We start from the raw sequence: 26,521 nt of genomic DNA on the forward strand, positions 1-26,521 counted from the left end.
TGTCTGCTATGGACTTAATTAATTAATATCTTATTAATTCCAAGAGTGGACTTAGCAAGAAATACTTATTTATTATTCATAGAGTAATAAAACTCCAACTGACCAGTTTTCCGAATAATAAAACCTTGTTCGAGCTCCTCTTGAGGACAATTTACAAATTGAAAAAATTGAAAAAATCACAATTCGCGCTTCTAATCAAATTAGCATTTCAATCTCCCAACGCTAACACAAAATTAGATGAAGCAGCATGCTTAATTTGCTATTCTAATCAAATTAGTTTTGAATTGTGAATTAGTATAACCAAATGACTAGTTTCTGTTTTTCCAAAATTCAGTGAAAGCAAATCAAACAGTTGAAATTTCAAATTAAAAAATCCTAATTCACGCTTCTAGTCAAATTAGCTAACGAAAACATAAAATTAGATGAAGCAACTTAATTAGCTCTTCTAATGATATTATCATCTAAAATTCGACAAAAAAAAAAAACAGTGAATCAGAGCGAGAGAGGAACGAAGCAACCGACCTAGGAGAAGTAGAAATAGTCAAAATCTTTGAGAAGAGATCTCAAAGATCACCGGAGGCGATGAGACAACCGGAAAAGATCGAGAAAATCACACGGCTCCGATTCCGGTGACAACACTGAAAAATACATGAGAGATCTCTGCTCCGAAACCGATAGATCGGACATGTGCTGGAACATCCTCAGATCGGAGGTGCGCTGCTTCGATTCCGACGGTGACAGAGACATCGCCTGCGGCGTGATCGATCTGGCGAAAGAGAAATCGAAGGAGATTCACGACAAGCTTCAGCCGCAGCGTCACTTGATGCGCCACGACCTCCGCCGCGTCGCCCCGCCGGAATCGCCTAGCTAGACAACTCGCATCTTCTGCCCTTGTGGGTTGCGGCGCCAGTAGCCTCTGATTCCTCGGTAGACGGTGGCGAAACGCCTTCCATTAGCTAATTGGTCGAAGATTTGGTGAAGGCGTTGCTTTAATGGAGGAAAATTGGGAATGGAATTGGAGGAAAATTGGGAATGGAATTGGAGTGCTGGAAACCGCCCGTGTTTCATTTGTTTTTAACTTAAATTACCATTCTGCCCTTTTATAATTAATTACTCTAAAGTATTTTTCATGTGGCAAAATCTGGACCACTCATTTAATAAAAATGAGTGACTGATATTGCATCTCATTTCTCAATTAGCCTAAAAAATTTCAATTGATCATGAACCTATATATATATATATATTTTGTAATATTAATAGTAATTACGATGGATCAGATAATTGAGTATATTGGTAAATAAGAGGTAAGTAGCATCAACGAATATAATCCTGTATGTAGCTAAATGATAAAAATGCATTACAATACCTACCCAAACTCATAAAATATGTAGTAAATTTTTAAAAAATTAATGCATGCTCTTAGTGATTGAATAAATGTATCAGCAATTACTAGTATATAAAAAATATAACCCAAATTTATTATTTTTAGTAAATAAACATTCAACTAAATCATTCTATTTTTATTATTTTAATAAATAAACATTCAACTAAGAGCATCTCCAGCCGCGGATGTCCTGGTGGGCGTCGGACCGGCGTGCCCGACGTCCGCCATTACGCGGGAGGGAGGCGGACTCTTGAGAATCTACTGATTTGATCTCTGCTTTCAACTTATTATTGTTCAGGGAAAGAATCTTTGCATTGATGGCCAGTGTAATCACATCATATCAGCACAACAGAGAACATTTTATCAAAAATACACATCAAATCACAATTATTTCGACAATTCAACAACAAATGGAGTGACTCTTAATCGGGGCGGAGAGAGTAATTTAATAACACAGCTTTAGATCTTATAGAATTAATCATAGTTTGACTATTTATGATTTAAATAACTATTAGTAATTATTTTTAATACAGTTAAATTACCTACTCTTTTCTTCGTTTTTTTACCAATTGATCGGAAAAATGGGCCTCTAATGGACCGTATCAACAACAAATGACTTTATTTTAATTGCTTCGTTTAATTATTAATTAGTGAAAAAGCCCATTAGAATAGAAAACCTTTTAGTGGCACTAGTGAAAGCCCATTTAGTACACAACATTAGTATATGCAATTGTATGTTTGAAAATAAAGGTACCAAATTAACTTCTCAACAATCAATCTTGCTATGAACTAGTACTACATTATAGTTAAAATGAAATAAAATTTTGAAACCCATATTTATATGTTGAAAGCATAATATTTTGCATTCATGGGATCAAAAAGAGTACAAACGCTACCTTAACTATAATGAAATGTTTGAGACAGTTCTAGTCTCGTCACACCGTCCCAGAATCTACCTAAAATGTGTATTCTTATCAACCGACTCATTGTGATATGAGGAAGACAATGTTGCAGCAACTAAGACATAACAATGTCTGATAATTAAGAGGATGATAGATTCATCGAACTCCAAGTTTAGTTGAAGATAGAGTCATCATCTACAACTACAAGACTGTTCTAATCTTCATATAATAGATGATTATGTTTGTACATCATCAACATTTTTTTCAAATGGTTATAGTGACCTTACTTGGCATCTCTAGTAACCAATTTGAAAATTTTAAAATGAAGTATTATCTACTAACCAATTTGATACATCTATCATTGTTTGGTAACCATTAGTGAAATTAACCTCACATTTGAATTTAGGCTTAGTCTTGGCATCAAGATGGTGTTTTGAAATATTACTTAGTTAACTAGTCTAACTAAGTTTATAAAAATACAAATTGCAGTAATTTAACGTCATTTTTGGTAATTAGTTTATAATATATAGACCAGCACAATTAATAATGGCCAAATGAAAACAAATACAGTAATTAAATTACAACCCCAATGACAAGAAAGATTAGGAATATAGTGTAAACTAAAATGACAATGAAAATAAATAAATATATAAACAAAACTACAACACATATATAAACTAAATAAAGAGAAAGGTTTCTTTAGCTAAACAATCCATTAATAATAGTTAAAGAAATAAAAAAGCCAGCATAAGTAAATTACAAGTCCATGATGAGGATTAAAAAAAGGACTACCTAAAATGATATTACATTCTTCAAACCATAGTGTCTTTTGAGTGAGAGGAAACTTGGAGTGAGAATAATGGAATTAATACAAAAAGAATCATAATCCTTCTTACCAAACAAACCAATTTCTGTAAGACTTTTCTTCTTATTGGAGTAGTATAGAAAGTTCTTCTCATTCCATAACATCAATCTGTCTCCATTCTCGTAAACATTGATAGGCTGAAGACGTTTGTGTAAACCAAAACCATAACAAGGATGTTGGATGAGGGCCCGTAAATAATAAGGTGGTCCTTTTCTGATGTCGACATGTACCTTGCACCAACATTTCTCGCCTTCTTCATACTCCTTCAACAACCACATCACATAATCATCGCCACAGTCATGTTTTGGTTTGTCATCACAAAAACACAGACAATCCCCCACAGTATACAACATTCCCTTGTTAAAGATAGGTTTCTTGATACATTCGAGTGGTGGAGAGAATGTGCTAAAACATTCTTTCTCAAGATCAAAGCAGCAAATATAAGGAATCTCCGTTCCATTTGAAACAAACCAGTGGAGATTGCCACTAGCAAATGCAGCAACAGAGCTGTAACAACAAACAAACGAGGGGATAACACCTTTAACGCGTCTCCACGAAGATCTCGATTCAAGAGTGTATACATGACATCCGTCGTAGTTAGGGTTAAGATGTACAACCTTATGTTGTCCGCTAATTTTGCTACTCCAATTCCATAACAATCTTTTCGAGGGCGAGTAAGATGACATTTAATTTTGCACACTCGAACTCCATAACAATCTTCTCGAGGGCGAGTAAGACGGCCACGGAGCTCAACAAATTCACAGGTGATAGGATTACATACATAAAGATGATGATGAAAAGGATTTTCTAGAAGAAGCAAACCATTTGAAGAACCTTGTATTGTTGATGCTTGGGGGAAATCAAACTTTGTGATTGGATTCTGCTTGCGCTTGGGCTTCTCTTCCAATTTGAAAACATTGAACCAATTTGAATTTGTAGTCGGCTTCGAGACCACAAGGGCGGGGATGGATTTAGAAAAATGGGACTTGATGAAATAGTTACTCTCAATGAGATCGAGCCACGGTTTGCAAACGCATTTGCAAGTTGCAATGTTTTCGAGAGGGAGTCTCAGCAAGATATCGGTGAGAATATCTGATGGTAGGGATTTAAATATATCTTGCTGGATTGAGTCTTTGGAGATCATATTCCAACTTTGAACCTAAAGAATAATATGGCTGCCAGAGATTACACACCAAAAAAATAAAAGCATACAGTTTACTTTTCCATGAATTATAGTTGTAAGTTGTAACGCTACACATATGAAATTGTTTCTTTCGGTAGAAACTGAAACCACTTCTCTCCAACTGTCTGTTTATTCTCTACACCAAATTCACACCACCTCGAATTTGGGCTCTCCTATGGAATTGGTGTTCTATTTATAAGATTTATGATTTGCCTTATACTCATGTAAATAGGATTTGTGAATTGCCTTATATAAATAGGACGCTCACCTATGGAATTGGTGTTCTATTTATAAGATTTATGACTTGCCTTATACTCATGTAAATAGGATTTGTGAATTGCCTTATATAAATAGGACTTATGATTTCACAAAGAGATTCCTAATCGCCCAATATAATTAAGCTAATTTTATCATAGAATTAATATTGCTCACAAAAAATTTAACATAAAAAACACAGAGATTGGGAGTGGGGCATCCAGAATTCTGACTAAAAAACCTTATATTGTCATAAAAATTGGATCTTGGAAAACCTTATATTGTCATAAAAATTGGATCTTCGAAATAAGTGTACGGTAGATAAGGTACAAATGAGAGGAGATTACCTTGGGTGAGTAGGTGGGCAAGAGAGATGATGCAAATATCATAGAAATTTTCTATGAGAATGATTAACTGATAGATAAAAAAAACTCAACTAAATTGAGAATTTGATATAAAAACTCAATATCAAATAAATAATCAAAGTTTGTATAATAAGTTCAACAATGAGACCTTTATATAAGCAAAAAGGAATTCCTAAACTTATGGAAAATAAAACTAGAAGGAAAATAGCTAAAAGAAAAATAAGTAAAATAGAAAAACCTAATTAGTAGAAGGAATAACAACTTCTAATATTTTTCCATCTATTAATCATATTAACTAGAAAATAAATAAAACCAAAAATCTAACTCTTCCAATGATACTGCATCAAGAGAGCTTGAATCTGGTAGAGAGAGGACTTGAGAATTTGGGAGAGAGAGTACTAAGCTTGAACTTGGGAGAGAGAGTACTAAATTTGAAATTGAGAGAGAGAGACAGAGAACGGCGGCCAAAATAGATGAAACATTGATATTATTATTTCCTACTATGATTATATTTATACACGCGCGTAACCTCCGGCCCGGAATCGGTGCAGATCCGAACATTCCCAAAAACAAGTTATAGTACTTCGAACTTCAAATTACAAATCTTATTCTATGCTACTCCCTTCGTCCCACTTTAGGAGTCCTACACTTTAGGAGTTCTGATTTATCATTTTTGGGTATCTCACTTTAGGAGTCTCGATTAACATACTCGTATTTGAGCCGAAAGCAACCCTAGTCCCCAAAATCAACGGGTAACTATCGCTGACATGTTTATACATATATGACTCCCTCTTCAATACATAAATCACCTCATAGTAGTTGAACGTTGTATTAAACGTCTCCATTGCCATCGTAGTTCCCATAGTAAAAGCTAGCACGTACGAGGACACGCCACTTCTTCACAGAGCCAAAGTGGTAACAGTTCTTGTTCCGAGTAGTGAACTCCGCCTCGCGGGAGATGGAATTTAGAGGTTTGATGGAACGGGATTCGTCACTCTGCACCCAAGAAATCCCGTTTCCTTCTTTGTACGGGACTGATGCTGATAAAAACTGCAGGAATAAGTCAAGATGTTATAGCCTATAATCAGAGTGAAACAGAGTTATTGATGCTTAAAATGAAATTTGACCATCATCTGATGTAGACAGACTAGTGCATAGCGATACAACCAGAGAGATAGAGAACCAACGAGAAGCCATGCCAAGTTTAGTGTTTAGGAAAATCTGTTTTTCATGAGAAATAATTCATTTATATGTGGAAGGTAAAATTCATTGGAGAAACATTCTCACAATTTGATTAAAGGAAGAAAGACATATTAATTAGAGAGAAGAACATATGCTCTTACATCATAGAATTAGTGAAATACTATCAACATGGTAGTATTATTCAACAACAGAAATAGCACCGTAGTTGAAAAATGTACAATCTCTTTCAGTCACACTAAAATTCCATGGTCAGTGACAGTGAGTACATATAAATTTGGAGCAGATAACCATTCATATATAAATATAATGGTGTTCCTATGATGAAGTCAAAGACAAGTGGTGTGTACAGAAATTCATAAAGAACCTAATCTCCAAGGCAAAGTCTATGTTTGAAAAGAACTTGTCAAGTGGAAAAAGCTATGAACCGTGGCAATTACGATTTCTCTGATTGATGAGTTTCCCTGCAGAATCTATGTTTCTATGATCAAGACTCATACATATATAACACACGTCATCTGCATCAAGTCAATGCCAAGTGATTTGTGCAGAAATAACCTAATCTCGACGGCCAATTAAGTCTAAGTTCGAAAAACCTTGTCAACTGAGAAAGCTATTAACCGTGTGGATATAGGAGTCTCCAATTAATTGATTTCTCTATGGAATACTGCTATTTGGGATTCACCGCAAGATATGAAGGATGTGGAGTGAGTGAATTCCATGCATATGTAAACCAAATTGAGTCCTCAATTTCTTTTTTATTCTATTTGTACCCATAAAGATAGATTTGGTGTAATTGCCAATTGGATATCGAAATTTGAAGAGGTGGTGCCGACTGCTTAGATTTGGAATTGCATCCACACTTCCCATGAAATGCCATATTGTGGTCCAAATTTAATACATAGTAAATTCAGTTTTGATCAAAGAAGTTACAGACAAGGATTTCCACATCTTGTGCTACTGCATCACACTCTCCCCCAACTTTTTAATACGATGATGGATGAAATTATTGCGGCGAAAAGAGTTTCTAGAACCTTCTTCTGCTTCCTCTCGGCAGAAGAGGTATCCATGGCCGTCGGAGATGAGCCCGAGCAGGTTTTACAGAGGCCAGGATTCCCATCCACCCTGTATAGACAGTTGAGAGATCCCATTATCAATTTTAGATTAGGGTTTATGGTATTTAAAATGTTGGTTAAATGAACTTATAATTACGTACGTTAAAATTAGGCCCGATTTCCTCGATAATGAGCGTGGTATCGCTCCAGTGAACATGTTGTTTGCAAGATTCCTGAGACAAAAATAATAAAGGTTAAGTCAATTTTCTTCCCCAAGGTTATAAATGATGATAAATTAATAAAGTACTCCACTAAATTAAATACTACTACTACTTATCTTTGTAAACTTACAAAATTTCTAGGTTTGGTAATGTTCCAAGAAATTCAGGAATAGGCCCTTGTAAACTGTTGTTGCTAAGATCTCTGCAAATCAATCAATTCATATACTCCATATGAGAGAAATTGTAGCATTGAAAATCAGACGTTCATTAAAATAAATAACAAAGAACCTCACATTTTTCTAAGAGCATCCATGGAGCTGAAATCTGGTAGCGACCCAGACAGACCGTAGCCAACAAGAGACCTGTCAAATAAACGTAAATTAGTCCTCTCACCGTCCACGAAATAATATTCCAATTTTCCATTTTGGGACGTCTAACGTAACAAAAAATTATCTCATGTAAAATATTAGAAATAGTTACAATGTGGTGACTCGTGGTGCGAGATTGCTGTTGCAGACAATCCAATCCCATGAAAACGGCGAAGGAAGACAAGGATCGCCGCTCCAATTTTTTAACACGCTAAACGCAGTTTGCAGAGACGCCAAGCCTTTCACTGCAACAAGTTTTGCATAAACGTGTTAAATTGAAACTTCATCATTTAATACTATTTCATGTTCAAACTTTATGAAACTGATCAAAATTTAGTAAAACTTCGTGATTAAAATGACTAATATGCCTATATAAAATACGTACCATCTTTGGTGTTGGTGCCATCAGTTAGCGCGTTTCCAATGTAGAAAACCTCCATGGCATTGATGAGCGGAGGAAGCGTGGAGAAGTTGGTGGGGACGATGGAGAAGGTGTTGTTCGACGAAGCCAGGAGATTACTAACCCAGAACTGAGTGCAGTTACCATAAGGAGGTAGGATTGTTGGTGAATAAGGCAGGTCATCCTTGAAAACCCTGAATGCCCGAATTTCGTTGCGTTGCAACAAACGAACCTCGGAGAAGTACCAGTTTACATAAACAGGAGCTTGCGTGAAAGGGAATCTCATGTACAGATCTATGCTGGATGATGGAGTGGATGCAGTAATCGCATTCTTTAACGCAGCAGGTGGAGGCCGATCCTCTAAAAACATCGGGTCACCCAAAGGGGCGGTGTTTGAGACTCGGACCGTGTCGTTTTCATATACATTAGGTGACCAGTACCTGTCGTAGGGATCCTCCGGCCACCTGCAATCGCAACGCTCTATCATTTTAAGGTTTCAACCTAACCTAACCTAATTAGAGCATCTATCATTTTAGGGTTTACGCGAGAAACTGAAATCACTGTATAAGTCTTATTCATCCTATCACAATAGTTTACCTGATTGTTGTATTTGCTCCAAAAGCGACCCTTCGGCTCATGTACAAGGGATGATTATAATCGATATGATCGTACGAAGACAGCTCCAAACTGCGGACAGCAATGGCCGATATAAAGGGGAACTGGCCGATAGTGGTCTGAGCAACGCAGATGCTGATGGAATCCTTCTTGGTCACGTAAATGACCTCGTAGTACAAAGAGTCCGTGCTGGAGGTGACCACGGTGGCCCAGTCGTTCCCGTCAAAGCTGAGGTCGAACGAGGGAGGTGAGTCCTTGCCATCGTAGTTCCCGTAGAAGAAGTGAGCACGCACCAACACTCTCCTCTTTGCCACGTCGAGGTTGATGTTGTAGCAGTTCTTCTTCCGGGTGGTGAACACTCTCATTGTGTCCATCACCGGAGAGAAGGAGTTGGAGGATGGAACGGAACGGATTTCACCGTTGGAAACGTACGAGGAGTCGCCCGTCCACACCACACCTACCTCGTCGGTGTATGAAGCTTTAGCGCCACAGTCGATGCTCACGAAAACTGCGAAAAAAATGAGTTAGTGAAAACAGTTGGAGATAAAGAAATTGATCAAAGTAAAGAGATTAGCTTAGCCAACCATCAGCTGATAATAGAGAGAGGCTGCAGAGAGATAGAAGTAGATAAGGGAAGAAGTGATTGCTTGCCATTAATGCCATGATGAATAGTGGTTAGAGTTGCAGATGCATCATCATATATAAATACAAGTGAAGGAGTATTTTCCCATCCACGTTGACAAATGTTATTCTTGGTCGGTCAGAATATAGTTAAAATATTAGTGCCAGATTAATACACAGCTCATAAGACATCGTGGGATGAATGGTTTTATAAAATTAAAATAATTGAAGTTGTTTGTACCATGTTATGTTGTTTGCAGATAGATAAAAATGTTTGAACTTCGTCCCGACTCATGAACTTCCAAATTCTTTATATACTATCTTCGTCCTACAATAGGATTCATATTTATTGTAGGCGCGAATTTTAAGAAATGCAAAGAATAATAAATTGAAAAAGTTAGTAAAATATGAAGTCCACTTTTTTATCTTGATTTTATAATATAATGTGAGTGAAGTGAATTAGTAGAATGTAAGACCTATTTTCTATTTATAGTCTAAGTGAAATGTGACTCTTACTGTGAGATGGACCGAAAGGGCAAAATGTGACTTTATTGAAGAACAGATGGAGTATTTTACTAGTACTCTTTGTCTAGTGTTGTGAGAAGCGCAGGACTAGGAGTGGGTAAAAGTATGGTAAAGGATTTTCACATACCATGGTAATATACCGAACATGCAATATCATATACCGGTATCAATATTTATATACCAAACGTCTGATAGGGTAATAATAAAATGCAAACTTATATATTGTATAAACTCAAAACTCCTCAACACAGTTTTAACACAGTTTCAATACAATATTAACACAGTGTAAAATTTCCAAGATTTTATTGTCAACACAATATCAACACAAAACATCAATCATTGACTACCGTTGAAATTATGTTGACATTTTCATGTATGCTTTTTTTGTGATCTGTTGATATTTTTCAATGGTCCAGATCATAGTTTTGAATTTGTATATTATTTAGAGTTTTCATTTGATTACATTCCACGTCTCGCATATATCGCATATCGAGTATATACCAATCATATATATTTGTTAAGAAATACATAACTTAAATATATTTATACACGGATATATACCGAATATCTTGGTCTTGTTTTGAGTAAATTTGTCTTTTTCCCAAGCTTGGGGAGCAAATTCAATTTGAGCCTTGACTCGATAGTTTTTATAAGAAATATACAATAGATTGAAAGTCAATAGACAACGTGCAAATGTCAATGTGATCATCATGGTATAGACGTGTGAGTTGCACCAGCAGGTGAATAAACAAGTTTTTCCTAACTTTTAAATGGATAACTCCAACAGGAGGCTACTATCGCTGCAACAACAAAAAAAATGGTTAGTACAAATTTTTAATACAATTAAGAACGCTAATTCGTGTTTTCAAATATATCACCAACGCAACAAAACGTTTTAATTGTTGGTGTCTCAACTAAAATTAGAGGATGCAAATGGAAGTATCCTAAAAAAATAAAAGATTAAGTTAATTTGTCATTAATTTAAGAACGATTTCTTTTGTATCCTAAATTATTCTTATTTTTAAATATTTTTCAACATAAATAATTGTGTCTCGATTTTGTAGTATATATACAATTTATCAACCGATGCGCACACTATGGTCAATAAGTGAAATTTTGTAAAAAATCAAAGCAAATCTCAGCCCTTTGATCCCTAGATTGGATGGTTGTGATAAAAATAGTCGAGCTACATTATTAGACTAAAAAATGTTATATTATTAGTCGAGCTACATTATTAGACTACACAGTCTATATTATTAGGAGACACGTGTCATTAATCTAACATCACAAAATTCAATGACTGAGATTTGCTTTGATTTTTGGCAGAATTTCACTTATTGATTTGATCATATCCCTATCAACCGATCAAACAACCTGGAATAAGATATTTATTTATACTTACCTATAAAAATAATTAGTTAATATGGATGATACCATCATACGGATATTTTCAAGATTACAAAGATAAAGTAGAATAAATAAAATAGAATATGACATTTAATTTTTGCAAGTGGTTAGACTATTGATATTTGTTGGATGAAAAGTTGACTAAACTCAAGAAAAGTTCATACGAATCACGAATGGTAATAGGACTGATATGATACTGAGATTTTGGCACGATGCAAATTTGAAATTTGTTGATCTCTTGCCGACATGGAAAGACCCCTCACATAGTTGGTAATGAATTTATTGGATTTTTTTGGAACGTTAACCCCAATTTTGTGATCAAAACCCAATTATAATTGGCCATTTTGACCACTAAATGAGTCAAATGTTGCAAAACCTTTTTTCATCATCATTTCTCACTTTACAGGACAAAGATACCGAAGAAAAGGGGAAAATGTTTTTTTATAAAGAGAGAAATGAATAGTTCATTTTGAACGAGCTGTTGTTTTAGGATGTTTTTGCATATGATTTGAAATTGCATTGATTAGCTAGTGATTTTGTTGGTTGTATTCTCTCCCTTAATAGATTTGTAGATTGATGGGTATCGTGATTTTTATTTCTTCACATTGAAGAAGATTTTACGCGTAAAATTTTAGAGGGTGTTCAGTTTGCAAGATTGTATCCGAGATTAAATTTGTACTGGTATTGGTTCATGAGATTCAACCCCACAACTCAATCCTAGATGGATAATCATGGGATAATTAGTCATAGTCAATCCCACGACTAAAATAATGTGACAACTCAATCCTAGATTGTATCTTAGTATTATTTTATCTTAGAAACCGAACACCACCTTAATGTTACTAACTGATGTCCTCCCTCCATCCACTATTTAAAGAGCTATTTTGATTCGGTACAGGATTTAAGTTTTCGATTTTCATTCAAACCGACATTTATGTTTTTGTGAAACAGAAAATTTTCCTTGAAATTAATGCCCCTCAGAGAAACGACTTGTTCAACGCATAATCACCATACAATTTTCAGAATAATTCAAAGGAATAAAACGACAGCTGACTACTTTTTGACTTTTTCATGTCAAAGAGAGTAATGATAAATTATTTTTAACTTTTCTCCACACGATCGATTTCATACAACTTCACACACTTTCTCAATATTGATATTGTTAATTAAAAAAGGGAGTTACTGCAATACAAACAACCTTAAATTGTCTACGTTTTATTCAGAGGCAAAATTCCGACACGTCCAGCAACGTTTATTCAAACTTAAAAGGGGTACCACAAACTTAGAAATTAAATGTAGTTCATCCCAAATTTAACACGGTTCCATGCATGACTAGTAGATGGAAATCAAATTTAAGAAATCCGACAGTGAAAGAGTACATTCATTGATGCTTGTGTGAGTTATGTTATGTAACCAATTTTTTTTTCTTTTTGGTGGTTGGGAGTTGGGACTTCCAATTAATCCATCATATATCCAAGACTCGGCCAACCATTGACCAAGACTGACTTTTCATAAATCTTCCAATTCATCCACTCCCACAAACATGGAACACTGAAATCAAATGGCTTCATGCACATTGTTATTGTTGATCATTAGCATTAGCACCGTATCACCAATTTCAGTGACAGCCCAAGAATCAAGCAACACCAACGTAACTCTTGGCTCCTCCATCGTCGCAAACTCCAACTCCACGTGGACGTCCCCTTCAGGCGAATTCGCTTTCGGGTTCAAGCAGGTTGCACCCGGAGCCTTCTTGCTAGCCATATGGTTCGATCAACTACCCGACAAAACCCTAGTTTGGTCCGCCAACCGCAACGAACCAGTTCCCGCTGGATCAACCGTCCACCTTTCCGCAGATGGAACACTGGAGCTCTTCGATCAAAGAAACCGATGGATATGGGCTGATCAGGCCACGTCAGGTTCGGTGGCCCACGCCGCCATGCTCGACACCGGAAACTTCGTGCTTGCCTCCAACACTTCAGCCATCCTATGGCAGAGTTTTGATTCCCCCACTGACACACTATTACCAACTCAGGTACTCTTTTTCTCATTTAATAAAGAAAAACGTCTTATCAACTGAGTTGCACAACCATCTTGTGTGGCAGAGTTTTGTTTTCCCTACTGATACATTATTACCAACTCAAGTACTCTTTTTATTAGATTCATTTAATAAAGAAAAACGTCTTATCAACTGAGTTGCACATCAGCCATCATGTGACAGAGTTTTGTTTTCCCTACTGATACATTATTGCTGACACAGGTACTAAACCGAGAAGGCGCTCTATATTCTAGCATCTCGGCGACCAATTTCTCGACAGGGAGATTCTTATTTACGTTGAAGGCCGACGGTGATCTAGTTCTCACCATCCAATCATACCCGTTGGACCTAAACGGAAATACTTATTGGTCATCGAATACTATTGAATCTGGCTTCCGGTTGATCTTCAATGATTCCGGCAGCATCGACCTCATCCGGCCGAACCGAACCCTACTCCGACCACTCTTCGACAGCGGGCCTCTGGCCGGGCAGTTTTACCAGAGACTGGTGCTAGAACACGACGGAGTCCTCCGCCATTATGTGTATCCCAAGTCTTCTAATTCTTCGTGGTCTGTACGTGATTTTGAGCCTTCCAACATATGCCGTGCTGTTTCAGAAAGACATACGGGCGGAGGGGCTTGCGGTTTCAACAGCTACTGCTCGATAAAAGCTGATGGACGACCGAGCTGCGGCTGCCCCACGGATTACAAACCTAGGAGCGGTCTAACCGGTTGCGCGCCTGATTTCGCGCAACACAGATGCGACGATGATGTGCGGGATGCACAGAGTTTCATATTCGACGAGATGTACAACATAGATTGGCCTGTCGTGGATTATGTGAATTTGAGGAACATCGACGAGGCATCGTGTCGCCAATCCTGCCTTTTCGATTGCTTCTGTGCTGTTGCAATAGTTTATAATGGAAATTGTTTTAAGAAGTCACTGCCCTTCACCAATGGGAGGCTGGATCCTGGCTTTGATGGAAAGGCCTTGATAAAGGTCAGGATAAACAACACTTTGACGTCGAATCCCGGCACCCCTGCCTCCGGCCGAGAGAGTGGTAAGAGTAGCTCCACTGCTCTCATTGTAACACTGTCGGCCTTGTTAGGCTGTTCGGTGTTATTGTTTCTTGTTTCGAGTTTCTGTTTTGTATTCTATTTGAATCGTACAAAATCAATGATGGCTAAAAGTAGCCATAGGCGACCAGCTGGAGTGAGCACGATAAATAGCTTCAGCTTCAAAGAGGTAGAAGAAGCTACCAACGGATTCAATGAAGAATTAGGGAGGGGTGCTTGCTCCATAGTCTACAAAGGTACTCTAAAAGATAATGGAAAAGTTGTTGCCGTCAAGAAGCTGCACAAGATCTTTGAACAAGCGGATGATGAGTTCAAAGCCGAAGTAAGCTCAATTAGCAGAACCAACCATAAGAACCTTGTGCAGCTGCTAGGGTATTGCGATGAAGGCCAGAACAGAATTTTGGTATACGAGTTCATGACTAATGGATCTCTAGCCACTTTCCTCTTTCAAAAAGCAGAAAGGCCTAGCTGGTACAAAAGAGTGGAGATTGCATTTGCAATCGCAAGAGGGATATGCTATCTGCATGAAGACTGCAGCGTGCCCATCATACACTGCGACATCAAGCCTCAGAACGTGCTTCTAGACGAGTCCTTCACACCAAAAATAGCAGATTTTGGGCTAGCAAAGCTTCTCAAAGCTGATCAGACAAGAACCATGACCGGAATCAGGGGGACTAAAGGGTATGTGGCCCCGGAATGGTTCAGGAACATGCCTATAACAGTTAAAGTGGATGTGTACAGCTTCGGAATCATGCTGCTCGAGCTGATGTGTTGCAGAAAGAGTTATGAAGCAGATGTGGAAGACGAGGGAGAAGCAGTTCTTGCTGACTGGGCCTATGATTGTTACCAACAAGGGGCATTAGATTTGCTGGTGGCGGGCGATGAGGAGACAAGGAGCGACATGAAAACGTTGGAGATATATGTGAAGACGGCAATATGGTGCATTCAAGAAGATCCAACACTGAGGCCTCACATGAATATAGTAATGCATATGCTACAAGGATCGATGCAAGTCCCAACTCCTCCAGATCCTGCTGCATTTATACACTAATTACTATTTCCATGTTCATAAAATAGTGCCCCATTTGCTTCTAATACAAATTTTAGAAGTTTATTTGAATGTATTGTAAGTCAAATAAGAGTCTCATTTTTAATGTGATGGATCAAAATCATAATAGCAATTTTTAATGTTGACGATTCTAATCAGGATGAAGATCGGATATTAAGCAATATTTTTATGTGAGCTATCAAAAGTAATTTCGGAGGAAATAAAAAACGTTTTTATTAACTGTCTTTTGTTCTATTTTGGCTTCATTTTGACCCATTCCCTTTTTTTCAGTCAAACTGAACTTGCATAAAAAAATTTACGGGTTGAATATTTCATTTTATATTTATTATTTTTTATAAATAATCATTCTGTATATAAAAATATCAAATTTTACTCATTTTTTCTACCTTTTTATATTTTTTTATCTCATGTCTAGTTGTTATCACACAAAATTACGATACAAATTGCTTTTATTTAAAGTTGGAGGGCCAAACTACATTTACTTTGTGACAAAAATAACAAAAAACAAGAAAGACTAAAAAGTCTTGTATCTCGATATGTCAAGGATTTACGTTTTAAATACTAATCAAAGATTAAATGCAGGCTTAGTCTGTTAGCCATGCTCACAAAAACCTTTGTTGAAATTATGTAGTGGGTCATGGAATTTTCTGTAGGTTCAGATCCAAATTCAACACGCTTCCATGAAACTTACTGTATATAGTAAAAGGAAATCAAATTTAATAAATCTGACGTTGTTGAATAAATCATGTGATCAATATTTTAATTTGTTAGTTGAGACATCCTATCAAAACAACATTAGTATATTAATCCGTCTCTAACACACCATTGACCAAGACTCCATATATATTAATCTTCCAATTCATCGACTAACTCAAAACTGAAATCAAATGGCTTCATGCAGATTGTTAATAATGTTGATCATCAACATCATTATCATTAGCACCACAGTAAAAGGCCAAGAATCAAGCAACAGGAACGCAACTCTGGGCTCCTCCATCGTCGCAAACTCCAATTCCACGTGGAGGTCGCCTTCCGGTGAATTCGCTTTCGGGTTCTGGGAGGTCTCTCCCGGAAACTTCTTGCTAGCCGTATGGTTTGATCAAATACCCGACAAAACCCTAGTTTGGTCTGCCAACCGCGACGAACCAGTTCCCGCTGGATCAACCGTCCAGCTTTCCGCAGACGGAACGCTGGAGCTCGTCAATCAAACAGGCAGTCGGGTATGGGCTGTTCCGGCCCGGACAGGTACGGTGGCCTATGCCGCCATGCTCGACAACAGAAACCTTGTGCTTGCCTCCAATGCTTCAGCCATCCTGTGGCAGAGTTTTGATTCCCCCACTGACACTTTATTACCAACTCAGGTAAAACGCCCCATCATAATTGAAATCACTTTTTTTTTTATATCCCATCATAAGTGAATCATTACTTTTTTTTAGCAAAAAATACTCTATCTTCCAATATTCCTAAATATCAAGACTACTTTTTTTTCATTTAATACAACAGAAGTGTCTTGCCAACTGAGTTACGCTTCATCGTCTTATTAGGTACTCAATCGACAAAGTGTTCTATATTCCAGTTTCTCGGCGACCAATTTCTCGAGAGGGAAATTCAAATTCACATTGCAGGCCGATGGAAATCTGGTGCTCGTCACCAGATCATACCCCTCCGATGAAAATGTGAATGCTTATTGGTCGTCGGATACTCGTGACGCCGGATTCCAGTTGATCTTCAACAATTCCGGCATCATCAACCTAATCCGGCAGAACGGAACCATACTCCGGCCTCTCTTCGGCAGCGGATCTCTGGCCGGCAGTTTTACCAGAGACTGGGCTAGAACACGACGGAGTCCTCCGCCATTATGTGTATGATGATTCATTACTGCCATCGTTGTCGTCGGCGTGGTCTGTACGCAATTTTGAGCCTTCAAATATATGCCATGCTATTAGAGAAGATGATATGGGCGGCGGGCCCTGTGGTTTCAACGCTTACTGCTCCATCAAACCTGACGGAAGGTCCGCCTGCCACTGCCCCTCGGGTTACTACCCGAAGGGCGGATTCATTGGCTGCGCACCCGAGTTCGTGCAGCACAGATGTGACCTTCAACAAGCGCAGGATGCGCAGAGTTTCACATTCAACGAGATGTCTGGCGTGAATTGGCCTTTCAAGGATTATGCGATTGTCAGGGACGTCGAGGAGGCATGGTGCCGCCAAGCATGCATTTCTGATTGTCTCTGTGCTCTTGTAATATATTCTGGTAGAGTATGTTGGATGAAGGCTCACCCCTTCTCAAATGGGAGGGAGCAGGAAGCAAAGGCCTTGATAAAGGTCAGGATGAACAACACTTTGATGTCGAATCCTGACACCCCTGCCCCCGGCCCCGGCCAAGAGAGCAGTAAGAGTAGCTCCACCACTGTAACATTGTCGGCCTTGTTAGGCTGTTCGGTGTTATTGTTTATTGTTACAAGTTTCTTTTTTGTTATCTACTTGAAACGCAGAAAAATGACAATGGGGAAACAGAGGAGCCATGTGCAACCTGCTGGAGTGAGCACGATAAGTAGCTTCAGCTTCAAAGAGGTAGAAGAAGCTACCAATGGATTCGATGAAGAATTGGGGAGGGGTGCTTGCTCCATAGTCTACAGAGGTACTCTAAAAAATGATGGAAAGGTTGTTGCAGTCAAGAAGCTGCACAAGATCTTCGAACGAGCAGATGATGAGTTCACAGCTGAAGTGAGCTCAATTAGCAGAACCAACCACAAGAACCTTGTGCAGCTGCTAGGGTATTGCGACCAAGGCCAGAACAGAATTTTGGTGTACGAGTTCATGACTAATGGCTCTCTAGCCACATTCCTCTTTCAAAAACCAGAAAGGCCTAGCTGGCATACAAGAGGGCACATAGCATTTGCAATCGCAAGAGGGATATGCTATCTGCATGAAGACTGCAGCGTGCCCATCATACACTGCGACATCAAGCCTCAGAACGTGCTTCTGAACGAGACATTCACCCCCAAAATAGCAGATTTTGGGCTAGCAAAGCTTCTCAAAGCTGATCAGACAAGAACCATGACCGGCATAAGGGGGACTAAAGGGTATGTGGCTCCGGAATGGTTCAGGAACATGCCTATAACAGTTAAAGTGGATGGTGTACAGCTTCGGGATCATGCTGCTCGAGCTGATGTGTTGCAGAAAGAGTTACGAAGCAGATGTGGAAGACGAGGGAGAAGCAGTTCTTGCTGACTGGGCCTATGATTGTTACCAACAAGGGGCATTAGATTTTCTGGTGGCGGGCGATGAGGAGGCGAGGAGCGACATGAAAACGTTGGAGATATATGTGAAGACGGCAATATGGTGCATTCAAGAAGATCCAACACAGAGGCCTCACATGAATATAGTAATGCATATGCTTCAAGGATCAATGCAAGTCCCTACTCCTCCAGATCCTACTGCATTTGTGCACTAATTACGTACTTAGTATTTCATGTCCTTAAAATAATGTCTCTTTTTCTTCATTTACAAATTTTAAAAAATTATTTGAATTCTACTATATTGTACTACTCCGTACTAGTATATGAGTCTCATTTTTTTTACTGTAATGTTAGATAGATTACTTTTGTTAAATATATTTGCATGGGCGGACATAAAATTTCATGTGGCATCCGTCCCAAGGAAAATGATCCCTTCCTTGGACGGCACGAGATTTTATATAGCTTTATTTTGTGTGTTAAGTAAAGAGAGTAAGTAAGAGAGAGAGGATAAAGTAGAGATAAAAGTATTTCTATTTCTAGCTAGTAATGAGTTATCTTGGTTGAGACAAACTAAAAAAGAAAGTGATATGAAACGATGGAGCACTGTTTAATTCTCTTTTTATTGAATTATATCTCCTCCCTCTCTCGCTCAACCATCCGAACCCTCGCTCCGCCAGGAGGCTGGATTCGGCCTCATGTGGACTAAATTAGGCATGCTTTCGTTCAACACTACATGGCAAGTAATTACGATCACCATTCAAGTGAGTTACCGCTAGGGATGTCAATCGGGCCAGCTCACCGGGTTTCGGGCCAACCCTATTCGGGTTGCGGGTCAATCGGGTGCGGGCTAATCGGGCTATGATTTTTTCGGGTTATAAAAGTTCAACCCTAACCCTAAAAGCTCGGGTTTCGGGCTAGCCCAGCGGGCTAATCGGGTTGCTACCGATAAAATTAACATGCGTTCAATCCAATAAATAATGGTGAAAATTAGTTATATTTATAAAATGTAAAATATTTAACTATGGTAAATTTGAGATATATGCTTAAATTCAAACATAAACATGATCAAATACTAATATTTAAGGTTTATGCAAAATAAAACATAAACATCAAGAAATTTTAAAGCATATTTTAGAAATTTAAATATATTTGTTAGTGAATTTTAAGTTTCTAATTTGTATATCTATTATTATGTTAATAAAAATTTAATATATAATTTATATATTTAATATATAAAATTGAAATTTATTTTTTTAGTAATCTATATTATAAAATAATCAATGAAGTGTCGAATTAGAGTCAAACAAATAGAACGATAGAAATTTTATCGGGTTTTCGGGCTAGCCCATCGGGTTTTCGGGTCTGGCCCTAACGGGTTGCGGGCTAATCGGGCTGTAATTTTATCGGGCTAGAAATTTTCAGCCCTAACCCTGTAAATTTGGCGGGCTATTCGGGCCGGCCCACGGGTTGCGGACTACATTGACATCCCTAGTTACCGCAGTATTTGTGACCGAAAACTCATAAAAAGCGGAGCTCGGCCACTCGAATAAGACGGGAATCATACCGTTCAGCCCTTTGCTGGATACCGACACAGTAAATCAAAGGTCTCGAGCATAATCAGCGTCTGGCGCTGGAGGATCTTTTTTAAGAGAGGCGATTTATCGACGTTTTAGGAACTAACATCGAGAAAGGTTTTCGAGGTACATTTTCGCGATTTTCATGATATTAGCTTCAATCGCACTGCTACATGTCGAATCACAACATATCAAATTGATCTACTAACTAGATCAATTGAAAGGTCATCCTCAACAGAAATTCAACAGTAACCATCAAAGTAATTCAACTGTGAACCGCTTATATAGTTTTGATTGCATGTTAATTTCCTACTTGTGAATATTGCAGTTTTTGGTTGATGATCTTCTGCAGATACATAGAGTGAAAATATATGTCATTTTGCGTTCTGTTATTGTGACACCCACTATACATGTGACACCCACTATTCGATTATTAACTAATCGAGTAAGTGATGTCACGTTTTAGTAACTTAAAAATCTGATCAACCTGAATTTTAAGTAAAACTTTTTTTTTTCTTTTTTTTTTTTTCTTAATCAAAACACAAACTCAAGCCCCTTTGAAGACTAAGTCTCACGATTCTCCAAAAACATACATATATCAAACTATCTTGACTTAGAAGCCCATGACATGGTTTAAAAGATGTGTTTGTAAAGTAGCGGTAAGTAGCTTAAGTTAGCTTATACATAAAAGGGGCTCACAAAAGAAACTGATATGACTTGAAAACTAACATGCCACATCTATTACATTCACTTGATTACCCAAAAGGATTGTCTGTGACTTCTACACCGGCAGCAACGTCAACCACTTGAACGTTTCAAACTAGATCTGCAAAAGAAGGTATATAGGGGTGTGAGCTTTGACAAGCCCAGTATTGAGTTCATAAATTAGGACATAACTCTTATAAGGTCCGACTATGATTAAACAACTGTTGACATCAAAAATTGATTTCAAGGTCTAGATACACATACAAATAATCTCTTAAATACTTAACTTACCAAATAACAGTTTCAAGTATATAATAGATACACTTACCTCTCTACAAGAAATTCATCTCATGATTGTCTGCAGAACTTACTAAGTATTAATCAAGTACCAATCTGATGTAAATTCCAAGCCAATAACAGTCATGCTTATTAGTATGATGACAAAACAAAGAACACCCAATTACAAACATACACTTAACACCAAATTGTCCAGCACATATAACATGTAACAACAAATCCTTGCACTTATGAACACATTCTTTTGTCAAGTAGCAGCATGTCATATTTTGAACAATAAATTCAATACAGTTGGCCCCTTTATTATTGCTCAGTGACTAACACGGGTACACGAACCATATATAACCTGATGAGGGTGACATCGTAGAATTTTCCCCCGCGTGGGGACCGATCGGACCCGCGTAGGGCCTGCACCATTATTTCCATGTATGCCTATCATCAGGCGGTGCACTGTTTCCATATATGCCTATAATCGGGCAAGGACACATATATAAACCTGATTGGATATCATTTCTTTGGTTATCTAGAAGACAAATGATCAACGTATATGCAGTACTGCTGTCCTATGGCATGCCAACTATACCCGGTGACTCACTCGAGCAAAATGGGGCGTATATATATTATTTTCATCTTTGATTATCAAAATAAAAAGCACATCAGCATCATACCATGTTTGCAAACCCAAATTCACATTACCTTCCATAGTTAGTAAGAGAACATATAATATCTTATATATATACAATTTACAAGACAATATATTCTTATCATAGAAACACACAGCAATATTAACTCATTTATAAAGAAGTATGAACACCCTACCTTAGCAAGCCCACAAAAACTTCATGAGGAGCACTTATCCTTACAGCTTTTCTTTGCCTCGATCGCTTGTGCTTGGATTCTTATCACCTTAGAAATAGTTATTTCACCCAAATTAATTTATATATACAACAAGTTATTTCACAAATGAATTTCTATCCAAACGTGTTCATTATGAGATACAAAGGGTACTTTTTTAAATTATTATCCAGCTAACAAATGGCTACTGCAGTACACCATTTCTGAATTAGCACTCCGAAAGCATATAGAGTTGGAAATTTATGAAACCAGCGATTACTTAAAGCTATACATGTATTAATTACAGGGCATAATTTTCTAAAGAAATTTCATCACCATCTAGGAGCTATGTACTTTTAAGTACAGACTGCCCAGATCCATTGCTGAACTGCACAGCCAGCTTGTAAAATTTATAATAAATTCATACTAACTCAGAAAACTCCAAAATTTTTACACAACTTACCTACATCTTCAGGTAGGATATGTTAAAATATCAAAGCAAAATACAATATTTTGGTTGGTCTAATATTCCTTGCAAATGAGCAGGGGTGTTGGCCAATCTATGACTTTTCCTATTTTTTTTTTTCTTTTACGACAAAATTTCCTTTCCTTCTATTCACATTTATGACATAAACAGCCCCAATACGAATATACATAAAATTTAACAATCAGTTAGGCACGGCATCACCAAGATAAAGCATAATTTAGCAAAATTACCAACCAATTTCAATCCTAGGACCTGCAGAGGTTGAACTCAACATAGAACTATTTTCTTTTCCTCTCACTTTCTTTCACTGTAACTCAACTCACATTTAGATAAGGAAATTTCAACATGCAACATCAAATCTCAGGTTAAAGAGTTAATGAAAGATGTTCATCTACTTACCTTAATTAGAAAGCTTGGCAAAAGGAGTGAAGAATTTCTAAGCTAGCTTCATTCATTCATGGTGGGACTTTCATGGAGAAAGAGATGGAGAAAAGAAGAAGAGAATGAGAGAAGGATTTTGACCCTGCCCCTGTGAAGGGAGCGTGAAAAAAAAATGTCGAGGAGTAGTTTTTCCCTTTCTTTTCTTCTTGCCTTGAGTAGTTGTAGAGAGATATAGAGAGAAGTTTATTTCTTAATCAAACTTGCCATTAAATTAAACTTCTCTTTTTGCCTAAGAAAATGACACCTACTCCTTAAATGCTTAGGTGTCTTACTCCTAATGCTTAAGGAGAAAAGAAATAAACCTTTTATTTTCTCATATACATATATATAAGAACTTATCACAAAAATTACTAAACATGCCCAAAACTTAGGTGAACTAGCTATTGAAACTTACTATAAGATTTCAATATTAAATAAAACTCTAAAACTCTATAGCTTAAAATCTAGTTCACAGACCATAATTATCCTTTATGAAGACATGGAAAATTTGGGTATTACAGTTATTCTCTACTGCCATTTCATATTTTATTTTTTCTTTATTTAACTCACCTAACACAATTTTTGATAAATCACGGGCCGAAAAAAAATGTCTCTGGCTAATAAGAAAATAGTTCATACTTGGAACAGATAGGTAATAAATCTGGAAGGGGAAATTGTGACTTTCAAACACTTTATTCTCTTTACATATGAAGCATCATATATTGGAATAATGTTTTTGAACATGAGAGACCTATCATTATTATGTGAAGGTATCGGAGTTGCTAGGATCAGGGAAATCAATGCTGCAGAAACTGAGCTATGAATTTGATGAAAATATGATTTTATGAGTAAATGGAACACAACACAGCAATGCTTACTTGATTAGTACTACACAAATCTTCACAGTTTCACCAATGTCTATCTCTAATTTCCTCGAGCATGAACTTCGTAGCTCCAAATGCCCTAATCCCAAAAACTAAATCTCTATTGAGCAATGTATAACTTGTTCTAAATGTTCCATCTTTTTTAGATATATGACTAAGCTTAAAAAGTCTCCATAGGGAAGCCTTTTTGGAAATATTGTTTACTAATTTTGCTGATTCTTGCAGGTTCTGATCGTGCATTTGGTGACCTTATAGCTGCATCTGGAATAACGGATTAGATGTTGGATAGTTTAATACTTTAATTGCACTGAAGGACTTGGAAGGCATTCAAGGACTACCGTCTCTATCTGAATTAGAGGAGACAAGATACTAAGAAGTCAGGTAGAGCTGAAATAGAGCGCCAGAAACAAGAAGAAGCTGCCAAGGCTCGTAAAGGTCTTACGGAACAGGAAGACGGAAATGCAGCATAGCACGTGTTTGGTGATGGGAAATTTTTGGTGAATGACAAAGAGTTTGATCCCTATGCTTGATCACCGTGCTGCTCTGAAACGAAAACATTTACAGGTGAGTGTTAGCTTACTACTAATCATCCCGGTCTGGTTGATTGCTTCAACTTTTATGATGAGTATTGTAGATGAGTTCATAACACATATTTTCTCTTATAAAACAATAATATCAAAATCTCAAATACCAAGACCTGATATTGTTTCTTTCTCTTTATTTCTCTTATATAGCAAATGTTATTTTTCACCGTGTTTTGATGACTTCAGCTGAGTGACTTGCTATCATCCTATCACCTCCTCCTCCCCCTCGACATCCCCATCCATGAATCCACGCTCCGGATTAACATCGTCCATGCCCACGCAGTAGACCTTTAATAAATAATTTAAGTCCAAGTTTAATTACAAGATGGCTTTGGGCCATGAAAAATAAAAGAGTCCAATAAATAAATAAGTGGGAGATGTTAAATCATCTTGAGCCCAATCTTTTCTTCTATGTGACTTCACGCAGACTCCAACAATCTGCTTTGTTCTTCTTCAGAAATATGCTTCAGCTTCTACTCCACTCCTTAGCCATTACCTGCGAGAATTTAACCAACAAATTAATCTTAATCATGAGGATTTATCAAAGGATTTAAATCAGTCACTAATTACCATTGAATTACCCAATTAATTTAATTGGGTTTTGTTGAGAGGAGTATTTGATTTCATTCAACTAGAGTTGTTTGGTTACAATATTCACGCCCCTTTAATAGGCTCGAGGAAAATATATACATAGGAAGATTTACCCTAGACATAGAATCAAGAATTATACTAATTCCTTAACTTACGCGATCTTGGTCAATCTTTCCTTCTTCATTTGATTTTCTTTCCAACACTCCCTCTCAAGTTAAGTAATGTGATCACCCATTCTTAACTGGCCCAATACCTCATGGAAGCTCCTAGCATCAACTTCTTTCGTGAGAAACACTTTCTTTTTTAATTTGTGCCAACTAAGATGACACATTTCTCTTTTTGGTAATTTCTCTCTCCAGTTAATTCACCCAACCATTTTTTTGTCTTTTCAATTAAATATTCAACTATCTTTATCCCTACTTACACCCTCTCTTTTTCTCTCCATTTAATACACACCCACTCTTTCCAAAATTTTGCTCCTTGCGTCCCAGATGGATTACATAAAATTACCCATGAACTATAAAATTGGTACTAATAGAAATCACAAATTTAGGCGTTTATTTTTCTCACAACAGGTCAGAAGGTGGATCTAGATGGATTACGTAACATTTTTATCATAGTTGTTGTTACTTCTCTCCACATAGCATATGATGTGTAAAATCACATGGTTAAAATTAAAACATTTTAAAAACAAAATCGTATATTAGCCGATTCAAAGTACGATTTGTTAGTCAAATTCTTAGATTTATCGAAAAAGCTAGGAAGGACATAACATCGTACTCCCTCCGCCCATGAAATGTTGTCCAGTTTTGTCATTTTGGTCCGTCCGTGCAAAGTTGTCCACTTTGCTTTTTGTCTATTTTGGTAAATGAACCCCACTTTTCGCAACTCTTTACACTCACATTCTATTATAAAACTAATATAAATGTGGGGTCACCATTCCACTAACTTATTCAACTCACTTTTCTCCACATTTCTTAAATCCCGTGGCGAGTCAAACTTGGACAATATTTCATAGACGGAGAGAGTAAGATTTTAAATTTTTGGTGCAGATGCATACCTTACAATTGTCCACGTAGATCGAATTTTGCCAGAATATTTTAAGAGCGGATTGGGCTGGTAAAAAAAATAAGCTATGCCACAGTTTATGCTTTTCACACCACTTTTGTACTCCCTCCGTTCATCATAGTTGAGTCATTTTCCCATTTCGAGAAGTTCCCTCATAGTTGAGTCAATTCCATATATAGTACTCCCTCTATCCACTTAAGATAACACGTTTTCCTTTTTAGTTTGTTCCAACTAAGATGACACATTTCATTTTTTGGTAACTTTTTTCTCTTCAATTAATACACTC

At 37.3% G+C, this 26,521-nt stretch overlaps 4 protein-coding genes and 1 long non-coding RNA gene across 5 annotated transcripts; 2 read left to right on the forward strand and 3 right to left on the reverse strand.

Moving 5' to 3' along the window:
- Positions 1 to 610: 610 nt before the first annotated feature.
- On the reverse strand, positions 611 to 4,295 carry LOC125209248 (F-box protein At5g65850-like). Its single transcript, XM_048108852.1, has 3 exons — positions 3,769 to 4,295; positions 3,382 to 3,658; positions 611 to 766 (listed from the first exon to the last, which is right to left on the reverse strand). The coding sequence occupies exons 1-3, from the start codon at positions 4,293 to 4,295 to the stop codon at positions 611 to 613; spliced, it is 960 nt and encodes a 319-aa protein (XP_047964809.1).
- A 2,722-nt stretch (positions 4,296 to 7,017) lies between these two features.
- LOC125209249 (probable LRR receptor-like serine/threonine-protein kinase At5g59680) lies at positions 7,018 to 9,467 on the reverse strand. The gene is made up of 8 exons (XM_048108853.1): positions 9,398 to 9,467; positions 8,796 to 9,321; positions 8,184 to 8,662; positions 7,911 to 8,043; positions 7,724 to 7,792; positions 7,561 to 7,632; positions 7,371 to 7,442; positions 7,018 to 7,279 (listed from the first exon to the last, which is right to left on the reverse strand). Exons 1-8 carry the CDS (start codon positions 9,465 to 9,467, stop codon positions 7,120 to 7,122), a joined length of 1,581 nt encoding a protein of 526 aa, XP_047964810.1. The 3' UTR covers positions 7,018 to 7,119.
- A 3,460-nt stretch (positions 9,468 to 12,927) lies between these two features.
- LOC125209250 (G-type lectin S-receptor-like serine/threonine-protein kinase LECRK3) lies at positions 12,928 to 15,619 on the forward strand. The gene is made up of 2 exons (XM_048108854.1): positions 12,928 to 13,401; positions 13,627 to 15,619. The coding sequence occupies exons 1-2, from the start codon at positions 12,928 to 12,930 to the stop codon at positions 15,529 to 15,531; spliced, it is 2,379 nt and encodes a 792-aa protein (XP_047964811.1). The 3' UTR covers positions 15,532 to 15,619.
- An 825-nt stretch (positions 15,620 to 16,444) lies between these two features.
- LOC125216757 (G-type lectin S-receptor-like serine/threonine-protein kinase LECRK3) lies at positions 16,445 to 19,194 on the forward strand. The gene is given in 3 exon segments (XM_048118522.1): positions 16,445 to 16,910; positions 17,094 to 18,687; positions 18,689 to 19,194. Coding segments are annotated over 2 exon segments (1,500 nt in total). The 5' UTR covers positions 16,445 to 16,910; positions 17,094 to 17,505; the 3' UTR covers positions 19,007 to 19,194.
- A 1,748-nt stretch (positions 19,195 to 20,942) lies between these two features.
- Positions 20,943 to 23,290, reverse strand: LOC125216946. The gene is made up of 3 exons (XR_007175519.1): positions 23,088 to 23,290; positions 22,187 to 22,273; positions 20,943 to 21,191 (listed from the first exon to the last, which is right to left on the reverse strand). It is a non-coding gene; the product is annotated as an uncharacterized LOC125216946 (long non-coding RNA).
- Positions 23,291 to 26,521: the final 3,231 nt, after the last annotated feature.

The sequence above is a fragment of the Salvia hispanica genome, chromosome 3, assembly GCF_023119035.1.
Source record: "Salvia hispanica cultivar TCC Black 2014 chromosome 3, UniMelb_Shisp_WGS_1.0, whole genome shotgun sequence".
Classification (NCBI taxonomy): domain Eukaryota; kingdom Viridiplantae; phylum Streptophyta; class Magnoliopsida; order Lamiales; family Lamiaceae; genus Salvia; species Salvia hispanica.

Bases quoted from the DNA above. Each gene is read 5' to 3' on its own strand.
- LOC125209248 (XM_048108852.1), bottom strand. From the start codon at position 4,295: ATGATCTCCAAAGACTCAATCCAGCAAGATATATTTAAATCCCTACCA. The intron at 3,659-3,768 runs GTTGTACATCTT...TTGTTGTTACAG, and splicing joins AAATTAGCGGACAACATAAG to CTCTGTTGCTGCATTTGCTA. The intron at 767-3,381 runs GTACATGTCGAC...CTCTTTCGCCAG, and splicing joins GCGAGAAATGTTGGTGCAAG to ATCGATCACGCCGCAGGCGA.
- LOC125209249 (XM_048108853.1), bottom strand. From the start codon at position 9,467: ATGGCAAGCAATCACTTCTTCCCTTATCTACTTCTATCTCTCTGCAGC. The intron at 9,322-9,397 runs GTTGGCTAAGCT...TTTTTTTCGCAG, and splicing joins CTCTCTATTATCAGCTGATG to TTTTCGTGAGCATCGACTGT. The intron at 7,793-7,910 runs GTAACTATTTCT...TTTATTTGACAG, and splicing joins GCACCACGAGTCACCACATT to GTCTCTTGTTGGCTACGGTC.
- LOC125209250 (XM_048108854.1), top strand. From the start codon at position 12,928: ATGGCTTCATGCACATTGTTATTGTTGATCATTAGCATTAGCACCGTA. The intron at 13,402-13,626 runs GTACTCTTTTTC...TTGCTGACACAG, and splicing joins ACACACTATTACCAACTCAG to GTACTAAACCGAGAAGGCGC.